The sequence below is a fragment of the Podarcis melisellensis genome (assembly GCF_964234715.1).
Source record: "Podarcis melisellensis genome assembly, chromosome: 13".
NCBI classification, from domain to species: domain Eukaryota; kingdom Metazoa; phylum Chordata; class Lepidosauria; order Squamata; family Lacertidae; genus Podarcis; species Podarcis melisellensis.
Window position 1 is genome coordinate 21420917 of NC_138545.1, and position 16842 is coordinate 21437758.

The 16842-nt window shown below is 49.7% G+C and overlaps 1 protein-coding gene across 2 annotated transcripts; it reads right to left on the reverse strand.

Moving 5' to 3' along the window:
- Nucleotides 1-1263: 1263 nt before the first annotated feature.
- On the reverse strand, nt 1264-15724 carry LOC309355642 (eukaryotic translation initiation factor 3 subunit C-like). Of its 2 annotated transcripts, none has more exons than XM_081886606.1 (21): nt 15586-15724; nt 14188-14332; nt 13783-13848; nt 13404-13593; nt 12190-12315; nt 11365-11419; nt 11119-11228; nt 10657-10784; nt 9801-9957; nt 9561-9664; nt 8606-8747; nt 8336-8461; nt 8034-8127; nt 7250-7437; nt 6030-6254; nt 4923-5286; nt 3837-3996; nt 3331-3396; nt 2882-2969; nt 2174-2336; nt 1264-1441 (listed from the first exon to the last, which is right to left on the reverse strand). In XM_081886606.1, exons 2-21 carry the CDS (start codon nt 14286-14288, stop codon nt 1356-1358), a joined length of 2739 nt encoding a protein of 912 aa, XP_081742732.1. In that variant the 5' UTR covers nt 14289-14332; nt 15586-15724; the 3' UTR covers nt 1264-1355. The 2 variants fall into 2 exon arrangements, with proteins under 2 accessions (XP_081742732.1, XP_081742733.1); XM_081886607.1 differs by having other exon boundaries at nt 15528-15637.
- Between the last annotated feature and the right edge of the window lie 1118 nt (nt 15725-16842).

The window sequence follows — 16842 nt, forward strand, 5'->3', positions numbered from 1 at the left end:
ACTTTGCAGCTTCTGTCCTTAAGTACTGAAGGTGATTTAGCTGAGGCCTGCCAAGATAAGGAGAAATAAATGCTTTAGCTTCGGAAGCTGAGCCAAGGGCTTAATACAAACGTCCAGCCAGGCTTACATGGAACTAAAAAAAACTTATCACAAGAAATTAGGGAGAGACATTAAAACTGCTGAAATCTGGAACAGATTGTCTCAAGGCCCGGTTAGTGCAGGAATCTTGCCTGCTTTTGGTAGTATGCTGCTCCAGATTGTAGCCCAAAGCCAGCCTTGAGCGCTGTCCCACTGGCGCTGGATTACAACTCCCTGTCGGCATTTCCCCCTTTTTAAAAAACAAGACATGGTCTGTGGTAATTTTTCTAACCTTGAGCAAAATTAGTGTCAGACAGTCCAGTATGGACAGGCAAAGCACTACCAACACCCTTAGCAGGAGTTCACTTTGCTAAATATTGTTAAATTGAAAAAGCATTGGATGCCACCCTACTGGAGCTCAGCCAGTCAGAACCACCATATGGAGTTAATAAATCAGCTCTGCTTCAGTAAGAAGCATCTTTGTCCCTCTCCTCCATGGAGAGAGCCCTATCCAACTGAGGAGTTTGGTTTTAAGGACAAAGTCCTTTGACAGTGAACTTAGTGACCTCACAGAGAAATTCATCTTCCCTTCTTTGTGCTTCCTCTCAACACCCGGCAGGAAGCAGTCTCATCTGTTTGTTTTCTCTTTAATTAAAAAAGGTGCGGTTGTGGACAAATACCCAATAGGTACAGATACTGGTGTGATGCAGGGGGAGGCAGCTTGTAAATGAATGGGCTCGGCCTTGAAACTGTCATTCGCTTCTCCTCGCAGTGGGACTCTTGGCAGCTACATTCACTTTCTCAGGGTTCTGCCAGAGTAAGTAACTTTTTCAACTCAAGGACAACATTCTGGGAGTCACCTGGCTCCCAGCCACAGCCAGAGCACATCGCTCCATCCAGGTATGCAAGAGGCATATTCAGGGCAGGCAAAAACACTTGGGGAGACCACAGAGCAGGTTCACCAAGGGGCACAGCCTGCAGATATGGGTTATGGAATGGCAAGAGGGCCAAAATCCACGAAGAGAGGCCTAGACACATTTGGCCCCGCTGCCTGAAGCCAAAGGTTGGGTGATGCCCCCAGTGGCCACGTGGGACGCAGCAAGGACAGCAATGCTTTTCCTGACTCTGGTTCTCATCTCCCACGCTGCTTCTTGTGCTCCCAAAGACACCACAGGCCAGTCACGCTCCAAACAAACTCTTTATTAAGTGTTTGAACCATGGGAACTGGAATAAGATCTTCCCTGCACCAGGAAATGCTACTGTGACGGCTTAGGGAATCAATAGTTGCTTTGTCGCTCCTGCTGCCGATACCCTCCACGCCGCATGTAGCCTCCTTCGTTCTTGCGGTAGCCATCCTTCTGATCTGGAGGGAGGGAGAGAGAGAGAGAGAGAGTTCAGCTACAAGTGGGCCAGCAAGATTACAACAGAAATGGGTTTGCTGCGCAGCTTATGGAAAACAAGACAGGTACACGGAGACCAAGGCAAAGTGGCTCTCGAGTCCACACTTCCTGGTTCTTCAACCAAAACAAACCATCGTTTTGCAGTGAAATCAGCACACTTTGGATTTAGAAAATGCGGGGAGAGAACAACTGTCATCTCTGTGTCCTGTATGAAGGGAGAAGTGCTGAACCAAAGGAGGATTTGGATCTTGTGATGAGGGAATGAAAGCAGATAAACCATTCAAAGAATGCAGGGGTGGTAACTTCCAGCCCGTGGGCCAACTCAGGCCAGCCAACTCAGGCCTATGTGGTTGATTTTTTGCAGGCCACACAAGCTGCCACTCACTTGACTCCATAAATAAAGTTTTAATTTGATATAAGATCAGGTGAGATGCAGGTAAAGCTGTAAAGCTGTGGCTGCAAGGAAGCAAGAGAAGCTGACAATCATTAATGGGAACTGGTTTCCTTAGCTTTTGCACCATACCACAAAGGCCAGAATTTTTAAAGAGATACTTTAAAAGATACTCTTTTAAAGATACTTATGGGAACAGTAGCCCTATTTGTCCGACAGATAACAGACACAAAGTGGCTAAAGGAATGGAGATAGGAGAAGCAAGAAGCTGTGGCTGCAACTGGCTTCCAGGACGCTTGCTCACCCCGGAAGTAGCCCCCATAGGTGCCTTGCTTCTGGTCAAAGACCCTCTCGTTGTTCTCCACGAGGCTGCCCAGCTTCTCAGCCAGCTGGAGCGCCAGGTTCTGTTGGGACGTGGGCTCCGTCCGGTGCATCACAACTGTCTGGGTCGGCTGGTCTAAAGAGGCCTGGGAAGGCAAGATTTGGGAGGCTCAGACAAACCCAGCGAAGGAGGGACATGTTAGAAACCTTCTAAAGTGCTGGTCTACTTTCCCTCCCAAATCTGGTTTGTATAAAACCTGAATGCTGCCTATAGCACTTACAGGCAAGAGAAGCCATGATTTAATATGCAACCTCGAGAACCATATGGAACTTCAGAACCCTGTTTGCCAACTGAGTTATTCATAGTGCAACGGGGCTGGAGACTGCCAAAAGCACTGGATTGTACACCAGAGATTTACAGTATATATTTCTCTTTCACAAAGAGATCTCATTTTAGGGGTGAGGCCTATACTGGTTGGCGGCTTACATTTGGACGACTCGCTTCTCATGCTCACCCCCATGGTGCAGCTGCTGCAGAAGCCCATCCCTGACCCTCTTCTCCCACAGCCCTTGAGCTGGTTTGTACAAGGGCAACCCACTTTCTCCTGGTCAAGGGTCCCCTCCTGTGGTTGCCACCCATCTCTAGGCCTCCTCAAGCCACCCGTCTGCCGTGCGAGAAAGCATCACTCACCATCAGCTCTTCATTGATGATCATCTTGCTAATGATACTGTGCACTGTGGGCAGGTCCAGCTCAAACATATCAGACAGGATCTCCATGCTAGAAAGGAAGGTATAATTGGGGGAGGGGCCATGGGGAGAGAGAGAGAGAGAGAGAGAGAGAGGAAGAAAGAGGTGGAAGCTGAGCTTGTGAGACTCAGCCATCGGCAGCCTGCCTGGCAGAAAATCTAAAAAGGCCAATGGCAACCAAAGAAGGTACCCAAGTGTGCCATGTACAGAGGATGGATCCCTTTGACTGATATATTTTATGGATAGTGAGCCTGCAGAGGGGATGCTGAAGCAACATGTGCACCCATAAGATGCACTCAGCCACTTATGCCACATCCGCCACTCACACCCTGGCCAAAAGGCTGCCAGGCTGAAAGAGCAACCAGGAGGCCATGATGACCTTCACACAATACCTGATGGAGTCATAGACGCTGCTGTAAGTGAAGAGGTAGGTTCGGAGAGACTCCTCTTGGATCTTCCTGCCAGGGAGAAACAAGGGAGGGGAGCAGTCATGAGAGCCAGGCAGAGATCCCTGAAAGGGGAGCAAAGCTACGCTTTCCAGTCCCCAGACACCCCCCCCCAGCCTCTCAGCACCTACTTGCACCCAGACAAGGTGGCCGCTATCAACACAGACATCCCAATTCTGCTCCCTCTTCTCCATTTCAAGAACTGGGTTCCAAGCCCTCCCCTCCTAGCCTGCATAGATGGCCCCAGAGCTCAGGGGCTGGAGCACTGACAGTCCCAGGCTTCGCCCAAGTTAAACAGAGCAATGGTCTGACTCAGGATAAGGCAGCTTTCTACAGGACAGCTGCATATTCCAGCAATTGCAGGGGGCTGGACTAGATGAACCCCGGGGTCCCTTCCAACTCTATGATTCTATGGAGGAACCGCCCCATCACCCCATTCCCATGCAACTGACCGGACAAGCATGCCTCGCACTTTGTCAGCCTCGGGGAACAGGTCCCAGACCTTCCCGTTCATTTTCTCATTGACGATGAAACGGTGACACGTCTTCCAGTCGCCCATCTTCATAGCCTTGGATGCTGCCACCACATGCTCCCTCATCGATTCTGGGGGGCCTGAAGAAAGATGGGGGGGGGAGAGGGGCAAAGGGGTCATCAAATGGGGAAGGCATTCCTTGTCTTGGTGAACAGGATTTTGATTAGCTAGCAAGGCAGGCCACATCCCCTTAACATCCTATTGCACATGAAGACAATGCAAACAAAAACCAGCTTTCATTTTTGTATCCAGAAAAATATTTTTTTCTAGCACTTGTGCCAAAATAAATAAATAAATCATCCAATAAAAATAAAACTTATTAGAGAAATCTGCATAACTTCAGTTGATTTTTTCTTAGGTTTAAACAAATAGTTATGGAAGGGTGTGTAAAAGTAGCTGTAAAGGAAAAACAAAGACACACAATTTGGCAGCAGGCATCATCTGTGAAGAATCGTTTGCTCTGTTTTCCAACACAGCACTGAATGACTCCAAGGTGTCGAGTGCCACCTGCAGTTCTGATAAATATGCATTTACAAAATAATAATAATAAACAGCTGCCAAATTAAGATGAGGGAGCAACTTTTTTTAAAAAAAATTATAGAACCAACAGAACACAAGAAACAGTTTGGGAAACGGTGCCAAAGCAAGCGAACCATAGTGGGAGGCTGGCTAAAAAGGCAAGACAACTTGTGTGAACCCTGGATCATGCCTGGCGATGTCACAGAGGCCAAAGGAAAATCTGCCCCTCCCCAAGAAACTAGGAAGAGGCAAACAAGCAAAACGCTCCTTTGCTTAACACACCAACAGACTGCAGCGTTCAAGCACCTCTAGGCCCAGACCTGCAATTGCCTTGAAGATTCCATTATTTGCCCAGAGAGACAGGGAGGATTCTAAGTCAAGCCTAGGAAGATTCTTGTTAGAAGGCCTGGCATGACAGAGGAAAAGAAGCCACCAGGCCAGCGTACCCAGAAACACACCTCACGGTTAAAACAGGAAAGCCACTTACCGAGAAGGGGCTGGCGCTCACCCACCCGGAGCTGGTGGTGGAACTGCTTGCTGATCATGCGCCGGCGGGCGTCAAACTCATGCGCGGCCATGTAGGGGATCTCCAGCAGCATGGCCGAGACCAGGTAGACGCACTCCAGCAGCTCCAGGTTGATGTGCATGTGGAAGGGGACCTGGCGGCGCTTCTCAATCTTCTCCTGCTCCTGGTTGCGCTCCTGCATGCTGCGCATGAGCAGGCCCTGCCCCAGCAGCTCCTTGGCCCGCCCACTCGACTGGATGTCCAGCAGGGCGTTGTGGGCGTCCTTGATCATGCCCTGGCGGAAGGCACAGATCCCCAGCTGCACCATTGTCCGGTTATACAGAATCTGCAAGAGCCGAGAAGGTCAGGGGAGGTGGAGGCAGAGACCCAGCTGCCCTCTCCAAAAGGCAGCACCTGAAAAACCACTCCCCAAACATTCCCTTCCTGCAACTGCTCCTTTGTAATAAGGGTGGGACACAAATGGGCACTGCTGCACTCTGCCGACCCTCTCCAGTCTCCATTGATTCTCTGCCACTCCTTTATGTTCCCATCTGCTGCTCCTGGCCCTCCCCCCCCCACTTTTCACCCCAAGGCAGCTACTGCAGACAGCAGGTTGCCAAGCAGGGCAGAGGCATTGTGAAGTTAGGAAAGGAAGTCTCATCAACCACATAGGATGCTGTGGCTAGTGTCACCAGATGCAAGCGTGGCCCAAATGTAGGAGGAAAAGCGTGGAGCAGCAAGGAGAGGGGGCTCTGCTCCTCTCCAAACCCTTTACAATCATCTGCATCAGCAACTTGCATCTTCTTGGGCGGGGCAAAGACATCGGAAGGCAGCCCTGTTCAGGGCAGTTTTTAATGTGTGACATTTTTATGTATTTTTAATCTTTGTTGGAAGCCGCCCAGAGTGGCTTGGGAAGCCCAGCCAGATGGGCGGGGTAAAAATAATAATTATTATTATTACTACTTCGAGCCTCTCATTCCCTGTTCTTGGAGGACTGGCTTTTATTGTTACTCGAATTCATTAAGACTGCTTCAATAAACCACCAGCAACACAGCATACGCCTCAGCCTCCCCAGTTTTGTTCTCTGACCTGCACAGGGGGGTCTGCATGCTGAATGTTGTCCTGCAGGTGACTCATGAGCATCAGGTCGCGGGCCTGGTACCAGCGGTCGTGCAGGGCGTGGTGGTAAATGTGGCAGAGGATGGCGCAGGTTCGGATCCGGTCTGTCCTGTCCTTGGCGTAGATGAACTTGCAGAGGCGCTCCATCTGCACCGCCGAGTCCTCTGCTTCGTTCTCGGCCTGGTCTTGTTCCGACTGCGGGCAAGTAGGTTAAGCAACATGTCCTTTAGCCTGAGGAGTCCCTCCACTCCCAAATACCAAAATGTTACCCTTGCATAGAGATAGCAAACCTCCAGATATTGTTGGACTCCAGTTCCCATCATTTCTGACCGTCGGCCATGCTTGCTGGGGCTGATGGGAGTTGGAGTCCAACCCTATCTGGAGGGGGCCAGGTTGGTTACCCAAAACTCAATTGCCCCTCAACTTTCACGGTCTTCCTTTGCCGGTACAATACTAAGGGCCCTGTCCAACTTACAAACCTGAAACCAGTTTTCAAATTAGCATGACTGCCAGGACTTCCCCTGCCCCAAGGAATGCTGGGAACTGTAGTTCTGGGCAAACACACACACAGGTCCTAGGATCCTTTGAAAGAAGCCATGGCAGCTAAACTGAATCACAATGAAGCTTCCTGAAAATCCCTGATGTCCTTCCAGGCCAAACCCTCAGCATCCACCTCAACTTTTCCCAGCCTGACAGTATCATTTCCAAACCTTATTTTGGGAATGGGCCATGGCTTAGTGCAGAGATGGCCCTTCAGATACTGGTGGATTCCAACTCCTATCACCCTCGCCAGCACAGCCAACGGTCAGGAGCAATGGGACTTGTAATCCACAGAGACACCTGGCGGAAGCCACAGGTTCCTCACCACTGGCGTAGTGCTTTGCCTGTCCGTGGGCCCAGGGTCAATCCCCTAGTTATCTCCAGTTAGAAGGCTCCATTCAGAAGGCAACAGAGGTTTGCCTAAGACCCTGGAGGGAAGCTACCAATCAGAGCAGGCTGTGCTGGTCAAAAGCAGGGCAAGTACGACCAGATACATGACAGCTTCTTATGCATTTGCCAATTTAGGGCATGAGAAACATCTTCTCATCCACGGGGTTATGCCCCACGCACAAAACCTATAGGTGCAACCGCAGAGTGTGAATATCCTGGGCAAAGCAAGGATGGCTTTGCTGCCCCAGAGGCTGGCCTACCTTGCTGTCTCCTGCCGGGCCCTGTTGCCGCTGGTGAGCCTTGTAGTCAAACTTGTAGTAGGTGTGGAGGATGCAGCGCAGGTAGATGCGGCACACCTCCTCCGTGGTTCCCTTGTCCTGCAGGTAGTTCTGCACACGGTCGATGATCTTGCAGACTCGGCCCTCGTCCTTCAGGTGGTCCACGTACTCTGGTGGAAAGGGGAACATGCATTCACATGGCAGTCTTTCGAGGTGGGGCTGCCGGCTTCTCCCTATTTGCCATGCAGAATCTGACACTCCTGAGAAACTGCAGCTTCCCATTTTGTGGCCCAAAGACAATGTTTCTAGTCCACATGACTGCCGAGTTAAGAGACATGAAAACATACAGATCCTCTCTGCTTAGACTGGGTGACCTTTTTCCAAAGCATTCAGCCACTTTCTACCACCTACTCAGTTTTCTGACCTGCTGCTTTTTGCTAAACTTTTTATTTTTCAAGGACGTTCCGAAGTCAGTTTTTTTTTAAAAAAGCTTTTTGTAGCAAGCAAGCAAACTGGGAGGCACGAAAACAGAAAAGGCTGGCAAACATTCCGAATTCAATCCCTGGTTCTTGAGGGAACGTTCCAAAAGAGACAAACAGCTGGCAGAGGTGTCTTTTCAGGGGAAAACACAGCACAGATTACTTAGGGTTCCCTCTATTTGAGAAGTTCCCTGTTCCACACCAGCCCTCCACTAGCTGAAACTTTCAGTCCAACTCCACCCTGGCTATGCCTCCGAGACCCCACTTTCTGTGACAGGCACACTCACCCTGGGAATGGGGATCTGTGTTCTGCATGATCTTTGTGAACTCTTCATCCATGCGCTCCACCAGAGTCAGAATGCAGCCACGAACACGGTAGGGCTAGAGAGGGAGAGAGGGGGAGACACACAAGTGGGTTAAGGGGGTCAAGACTGCTAGGCAGAGACACACACAAGCCTTTTCCTGACCTGCCAATCTGTACCAGCCTCCCACCTGCTGTTTCTAGTAGATTTCAAACTAGCCCATCTTACTGGGTTGGCAGGATGCCCCAAGGATGGGGAGGAATGATGCCTGATTCAGAAATGCTCACCTGCTCGCTGTTGGCCAGGTTCTCAGAGTCCTCTGCAATGTTCTCGCCAATGAAGATGTTGGGGTTGGCAAAGAGGATGTCCAGGAGCTCTTCAATGGAGCTCAGGCATTTCTGCCACATCTCTGGCTGCACGTGGTGGGAGAAGAGGAGTAGAGAGGGAAATATTAAGGCCCCCTGGCATTCTGGGAAAGAAACCGCGTGCTTCCTGTGGCCCCTATGCACGTGCTGTGCTTTCGGGCCACTTCCTCCCCTCCCCTCCTAATTCCATACCTTCATGTAGGTAGCCAGGTTAGGGTTGTAGTCATACAAAGAAGCAACAATGTTGAACTTGATTTTGACATCGATGGCAATCCCCAGGTTGTTCTCTGCTGCAATTCCAACCAAAAGCTGCAGAAGGTCAATCTGAGCCGCTCTAGGAGGGGGAAGGAGGTGAAGGAGCTCAGTGCAGAAGGAGGGAGGGGAAAGCAGATGGCTGGACATGCTTCTTTTGAGATACATCCCCAACTCTGCACAACCCTCCTTGTGCCCTGTGCCAAAACCACTGACACCCGTGTGAACCCCCTTCATTTTCATCACTTTCAGATTCACTTAAAACATTTATGCACCACCCTTTGTCCTATTTAGGATATCCGGCAGTAGATATACCTGGGATCCAACACTGCATTTCTGCTTTGGAACAAGCTTCCACTTGCACAACAGAATTCTATCCCCCGCCCCTAAGAATCTGCTGCAGGTTTGGGAGCAGAGGTTTGGAGGATGTGAGTTCAGCATGTAGAACATCCCAAGTCCCACCCTCCAGTAATACTTAGCAGATGCTGCTGGATCAGTCCAAAGGCCTACCTAGTCTGGCATCCTGTTCTCACAGTGGCCAACCAAAGGCCTAGCTACAAGGAGCCTGTAAGCAGGGCCTGAGCACGAGAGCACTCTCTCTGCACTTGTGATGCTCAGAAACTGGTACCCAGGAGCATGATGCCTCCAACAGGGGAGACAGAACATGGCCATCAGGGTTAAGCAGCCACTGCCACCCTTATCCTCCATGGATTTGTCTAATTGTCTTTCAGAGTTGTCCAAGCCCTCAATCATTTCAAGCTGCCCTTTTCTGAACCTTTTGCAGCTCTGCAGCAGCCTTCTAGAGGTGAGGTAACGAGAACCACGCTCAGTTTTTCCCAAGTGCGGTCTCCTAGGCCACCTTCCCCTTCATCACATCAACGCTCACTGGCCTTACCGATCCGTGCCTTTCTTTCCACGGGCCTGGAGAATCTCATTGAGTTTCTTCACGACTACAGTGTGGTTGATCTCTGTACCTTTGGCAAACATCTTTGGTTTCTCCTGCAAAGCGGGGTGGGGGGAGGAACGTCAGGCTCGAACCATGTTTGGAAGATGGAGAGAAGTAAAAATAAAGGCAGCAACACCATGCAGTTCGTTCTACTCCCACATTCCCAACTGCTTGCAGAGAGAGACTCACCTTGACCAGAGGGACACCTCCTTTAACCTTCTCCCACTCGCCACCCTCATTGTCATCTTCATCATCTTCATATTTCTTGGATTTGCGGTCCTGCTTTTTCTTTGCCTTCTCTTCCCGCTTCTTCTCCAAAACTCTTTTGTCCTCCTCAGTGCCAGTTCTGGTCAGGAAGAATTAAAACAGGACTGAATCCCTCTTTTAACCTGGAATTCTTACTTCCTGGGTTGCCTGAACCATACAAGCCCAGACCCCACCACTGGTCTCGACCACAGAACAAGCACTAACAAAGCCAGACTAAAAAGCTTATTTGATCCAGACCTATGCAGTCACCAAAATGCCCAATGCAGGAGCTTAACAACTCACCTACAGAGACCCAGACCTGAGGTCCCCCACCCCTTGTTTAGCCAAGATCTACTTCCCTGCAATTCTTGGTTTTATTTCTGTTCTCGGGGTAACAGACCACAAGTCTGCTCCATGGTACAGAGCACCTGTCACAGCCCAGATGGGGCCATTATTTCTCAGATCTAAAAGTGTCCATCAAACTTTAAGACGCTCCCCTAATGTGAGATAGCTAACTACCATTGCACCATAGACATCCATTATGCCCTGACATGGATGCTGCCACCTAAAACAGGGAGCGAGGGTCAAAGTAATGGGTCTGGCTCCTCAACAACTCAGGCTCAGAAGTGAGCTGGGTGAAGAGGACAACACACAGTGTTCCACCTTCAGGTCCTGAGTCTGAAATTCCAGATTGTGATCAAAGATGGATTCACAACTGACAGTTCCCTCAGCCAGAGGTCTGGAGACTGTAATCCAAAGATGATGGGAAGTGTTGAACCCATAGAAGCTGCCTCCTTACTTCTTAAGGAACTTGGAGGCCAAGGAGGTGTATTTGCCCTCATCTTCATCTGACTCTGAGTCAGATTCTGAATCTGACGAGCCCCAGTCTTCATCATCATCAGAGTCCTCCTCCTCCTCATCTTCATCCTGCCAAGAGCGGGGGGGGGGGGGGGAGAGAGAAGAAAAATTATGCACCAGCAAACCATGTGACGAAAAAAGTTTTCACTCAGATTCAGCCAGGGAGGGCCATAAAGTGACACAGAGCAACAGAAATCCTATGGGAACCCTGTTAATGTTCCCCACACTTCTGGGTTATTTTTTTCTGCTGCAAAAGGAATAGTGATCTTTTGACTTCCTCCCCTCTGAGTTGCTTGGCACAAAAATCCTTCTGGCAGCTGCTTTGAGGGAAGCACCGGATGCCATGCCTATGCTGGCCAGAGGAGGGCACCACAACGTGCTGCCCACCCCGTTCAGCTCTTACCTCCATCTTTTTGAGAAACTTGCCCCGTCCCTCAGCTGCCCCCTCTTTCTTCTTCAGGAAAGCCGCGGCGCTCATTCCCTCATCGTCATCCTCACCAGAAGAGGAGGAACCTGAAGCCAGAAAGCGGGGGGTGTCACTGAGAGGGGAAATCTCAAATCCCGCTCCCCACCTCACACAAAGAAGGATAGCCAGTGAGCTGCACAGCTTCCATCTCCTACGCACTGCACCATCATCATCACCACTCACCCTCCGAATCGTCACTTTTCTTGTCCTCGTCTTCATCAGCTGACTGTTCGGGGTTCTAGGCGAAAGCAGACATGTGGTCAAGATGCATGTTGGGTACTCTTCTTTAATTTGAACCGTACAGAATCGCTCTTCCAGCACAGCCTGACTCCTCCAAACCCTCCCTTCCGCTTTCACCTGTTTTTTCACCTGAGCCTTTAACGCCAGGGGTCAGCATACTTTTTCAGCAGTGGGCCGGTCCACTGTCTCTAAGACCTTGTGGGGGGCCAGACTATATTTTTTTGGGGGGGGGAGGGGGGGATTCCTATGCCCCACAAATAGCCCAGAAATGCATTTTAAATAAAAGAGCACATTCCACTCGTGTAAAAACACGCTGATTCCCGGACCATCCATGGGCTGGATTTAGAAGGCGACTGGGCCAGATCTGGTCCACGGGTCTTAGTTTGCCTACCTATGCTTAACACAACTGGCAAAGCCAGTAATCCACCCTACTGCCTAAAGCAAGGACAGTGACTGTGGACCTCCAGATCTTGCTGAATTACAACTCCCAGCTTCCCTGACCCTTGGCCATGCTGGCTGGGGCAGATGGGAGTTGGGAATCCAGCAACATCTTGAAGGTCAGAGGTCCTAAGGGATTCATAGAATTGGAAGGGAACCTGAGGGTCATGTAGTCCAACCCCCTGCAATGCAGGAATATTTTGCCCAACATGGGGCTCGAACCCACAACCCTGAAATTAAGAGTCTCCTGCTGCACTGGCTGAGCTCTACATAATTCCCAATGTCTCAGCCGCCTCCCTGAATGCCCTCCACCCAACCATGCGCCAGTACCTGGCGGTAGCTCATGATCTGGGCCTCATAATCTCGGTTGTACTTCCGGATCTTCTGGCGGAGGGTGCTTAGGGCTTTGGCATTGTTCTTGTTCATCTTCTTCTTGCCTTCCTTGTCCTCCCAGAGCTACGAAAGCCAGAAGGGAAATGAAATTACAGGCAGCCCATGGTCATTTGGTCCACACACCAGCCAATCTCCCTTTTTCTGTAAACATCCAAACCAAAGCTATGTGCAAGAGGACAGCCATTTTGCTCTCTAGCTATTCCCTTCAGGATCCCAGAGTCTTGGGTCTGTGGGATTGGCTTGTTACCACTCCCCATCCCAGTGCTGCATGAAGGCTCAGAATGGTGCAACAGTGGGTATCAGAGCTGGGACCAGAGATCTGTGTTCAAATTCCCACAAAGCTGTGAAGTGCCTTAGGCTTAGTCACCTTTTCTCAGCTGCACCTACCTTGCAGGGCTGTCGTGGGGATGGGGAAGAGACCAACCATATAGACTGCCCTAGTACCTTGGATGAGAGGCAGGTGGATGGCATCTTGCTCTCACTTTCCCTATATGCCTTCTTGCTCTCTATATATTTCAGAAATTCAAATTTCTAGGTCCACTCTACAAAGCCTTCAAGGCAGCTTACAGAACACAACAGCTTTACAACAAAAACTACGTGTTTTGAAAACCAACATCCACACCAAGATGATACACGAAAATAGGAGCAACATGAAAAACACAACACACATTTAAACTTGGCTCCTGCACAGTAAATAAGCAGGTGCTAGGTGGCTATTTCTGGGGAGGCCAACAGGACACCACTACCAAAAGACCATGCCCTTGGTCATCACCTGGCTGATCGCCAAAGTGGGATGTGTGTTCAGATCTTAATAAATAGGCAGATCCACATGGGATCCAGATCCACTGCTCAACTGATTCAGAGCACTTCTCTCCCCAATTAGCCCCCATACCTTGAATCCAACTCCATTCATGCAGGAACAAACCAACAGTAAAAGGAGACACCAAAAAGGCATCAAAGTTGATCCTGGGAGCTCTACATTCAGCTCCCTTTTGCAATGAAGCTCATAATTCTTTGTCAGGGGGGAAGGAGGAGAACAGATTCCCTTCTTTTCCCTTAGCCCTAGGTGTCAGACTCAAATTGCCACGAAACCCTCTTGAGCCAGGCACAGGGACTTTGGGGACCAAAAACCTCCCTGCTGGCCCCAGTACCTCATTGAGGTAGTCCTCAAGGTCTGCGAGGATGCGGATGTAGAAGCGGGGCACTCCCTCCTTGTCAACAATGCTCTTGGCCTTGCCATAGGCCTTGCCCAGCAGCTCAAACTCCTCTAGGCATTTGGTGACGTCCCGGATCTTCATGGCATTCCGGATTGTTTTGATCAAGTTTGTAAGCTCCTCAAACCTGCAGTAAGGGAAGATCAAAGAAGGAATGGTTACGCCTGGGGCATTGATATGCCCTCAGAGAACACAGTGCCACCAACATGCTGCTCAACAGGACGGGAAATTATCCAGCTACCCAAAAATGTGGCATTGGCGCAGCCCTCCAGAAACCAGAGGGGCCACTTCTCCCACAAAGCCAACCACACTTTACCTCTTGTCCTTTGCGCTGCGCACAATCCTCTTTGTATCTTCCTCATCTTCACTCAACAGCAGAGGCCTACAAGAAAGGGAAAGGAACAGACAATGGATCCCTGCTATCAATGATCAGTGGAAGCAGGTGAGAGAGGTGCAGGGCAGGGAGAGGAAGGGGCAGTGCATAACTCAGAAGTAGGAGATGCTTGGTCTGGAATCCCAAGACAGGCACTACCTGGGTGTATTGGGTTCAGGTTAAAGTATGGGTACGTTGTCCTCACTACCTGTTTCTGACTTTTAAATCAGAAATGCTCCCCCTTATTCTCGTTGGCATCCATCTGTTTCTTCCAACTCATCACTCCCTGGGAATCTCTGTTCCCACCCTCTCACTCAAGTTCTCCCGGCCCTCCCCCCCCATACTTACTGTTTTCCAAAATTGCCCCCAACGGGCTTCGCTACAAGCTCGTCCCCAGAAAGTGACGACTCCGACTCACTGTCCGAGCCAGTGGTAAAGAAACGCGACATGGCGGCAGTGGCTCTGGGTTGTCAGCAACCCACTGCTCCCAATTCTGGATGGGAAAGACAAGAAGCCAAAGGCCCAGTGAGTGCAATGATCATATCAAAAGTGAGTTCATTTGCTTCCATTTATAATGTCAACACCTGGTATGCAGGCAGCAACCATTTTAGGTGCGTCCAACTGATGCAAGACCACTGACGTGCGGGTCCTTTTGGATCTAGAAGAGGGAAGAATGGGGGCAGAACATGGCGGAGCGAGCTTGTGCATACTCTGCTAATGCACATGGGGGCCAGGAACAGAACCCCCGTGCAAAATGGTCACTGAATGAATTATTGTGCATGCTTTGATATAAACCTTGGCAAACTTCTTTGCCACCAGCCTAAATGGAAACTAAGCCTAAGCACATGTAACTAAGCTAAATGCATATTCTTCTCATGTTTATCATCTCTTCTCCAGCCTGGCACCTTCCAGATGTTTCAGCTGATAACTCCCATCAACCCTCTATTAGCCATGGCTGATGGGAACAGAGTACAGCAATGGGCAAGAGACAGCTGTTCTATGCCTCCCTGCAGACCAAACTGCAGGCTATAAGCATCTCAGGGCACAGACTGTCATTTTGTGTTTCTCATAAAACATCAAGCACACTGATGTTGGTTTGTATTATGTTTATCATACCTTTCATCCATCTGGCAACTCCCATCAGTCCCAGCAAGCAAAACCAATGGTCAGGGATGATGGGAGTTGTCCAGCATTGTGAGGGCCTGAGGGTTACATCCTTCTGCTCTCACCCAACCCCTTTCTATCCTCACAAGCAGCTTGAGAGGTAGATAATGTTGACAAGACAGTGACTGGCCCAAGCTCATCCAGTGAGGTTCATCACTGAGTGGGAAACTGAACTCCCCCCCCACTACTTCTGGAAGCTTCGGGCCTCCCCCAATCCTGCCGCGATGCCTCCTCTTTGCTAGGAGTGGAGCCATTTTGGCTCCAGGAAGGACCAGCGCTCAGAGAACTAAGATCACCAACAGCGCACCAGGGATTATGTCAATGCATATATTACATAAAACCACATATAAACCTCATCAGTATAAATGTTCCAAACGCTCAGCTGAGTTTAAAACACCGACAGCCCAAACAGACAAACACGCATCTCCCCAATGGGGACAAAAACCCCCTCCTCCTAGAGCGAAGGCCACCCAAGAAGCCGGTGGGGCCCCCCTCGGACGCCTCCTACTCCTCCCTCCCCTAACTTTCGGGGTTTGCCTCCTTCCTCCAGCGGGACCCCAAGAACCGCGAGCACGCGCTTACCCGGCCCGGGCCTGGAAAAATGAAGGCGCGTCGCTTCCCGCGGCCAACGCGCATGCGCAAAGCCTTCTGCAGGCTCATCCACACCCCGGCGCGGCCCTGATGACTACTTCCTTCCCAAGAGGGGAAATGCTAAGATAATAGAGATGCTAAATTCTAGAGCGGCACCACTCGTACATTTCGAATGGGGGGGGCGGGGCGGAAATCACGACTACAGAGGTGGCTTTCCATGATTACCGAGAGAGATTCTACATTTTAATTTCTATGGTCTTAAACTTTGCGGCAAAGTGACCTGGAGAAAGGGATGATGGGAGTTGTAGTCCATATAGAGATGCTGTGACGCCCTGTGCCCTTAACTGCAAAGGCAATGTTTGTCGTTTTGTTCGCCGTGCTGGTGCTTCAGAGCAATGATTCTGTACCGTATTTTCTGGAAAATAACCATTTCACTGCTTTAGTCATCGACGGTGACGCAGTCGAACCTTTACACCACTTACCCCAGTTAAAAGCACAACGGCTTAAATTAGGAATTTCCTAAATTGTTCCATCTATTTATCCTGACTTTCTTCCAATAACCTCTGGGCTCAACACCTGTGCCAAGGGAGCTGCATTTGCTCCCAGGCCATATTCAGGGTATTTTTACTAACGCAAAAAGCCTTAAGAACTCTGGACCAGGCTCATATGAAAGATTGTCTGCCCTTGCATAGATCTGTTAAGATCACTTGCATCATCTGGAGAAATTTTACTTGCGGCAAAACACCCTGTATACTATCAGAAAAGCATTGACGCACAAATGAGCATTTTCAGCTGCTGTCCTTGTACTTTGGAACATTGTTGAAGCATAATTTGCTTTGGATATCCTACAAAGACATATGGTAATGTACAGGCATTCCTTGTTCTAGAAAATTGGAACTTGTGTCACTACTAGATCTCTATTTTTATGTTTATTTGTTTTCCTGCAATCTGCCCGAGCTGCAACAAGTCATGTCTCTCCTATATCGGTCTCTACAGCCGCAGCAGGCACAGTAAACTTCCAACAATATGTCTTCACCCCCAAAAGGCACACTTCTTCATTGTCTCCCGAGACAGACTGGTGTCAATAACATGTTATTAGGTTGGTTTGTATATTGTGTGCACTCTGCTTAAAAATATAAAAAAAATTAGGCACCAGGCAAAAACAGTCCTCTTCTCCCAGACCTTTGGCTAATTAAACAATCTATGGCCTTTTAAACTGTGAGCTATTGTTTTTGCTTGCTACATTAT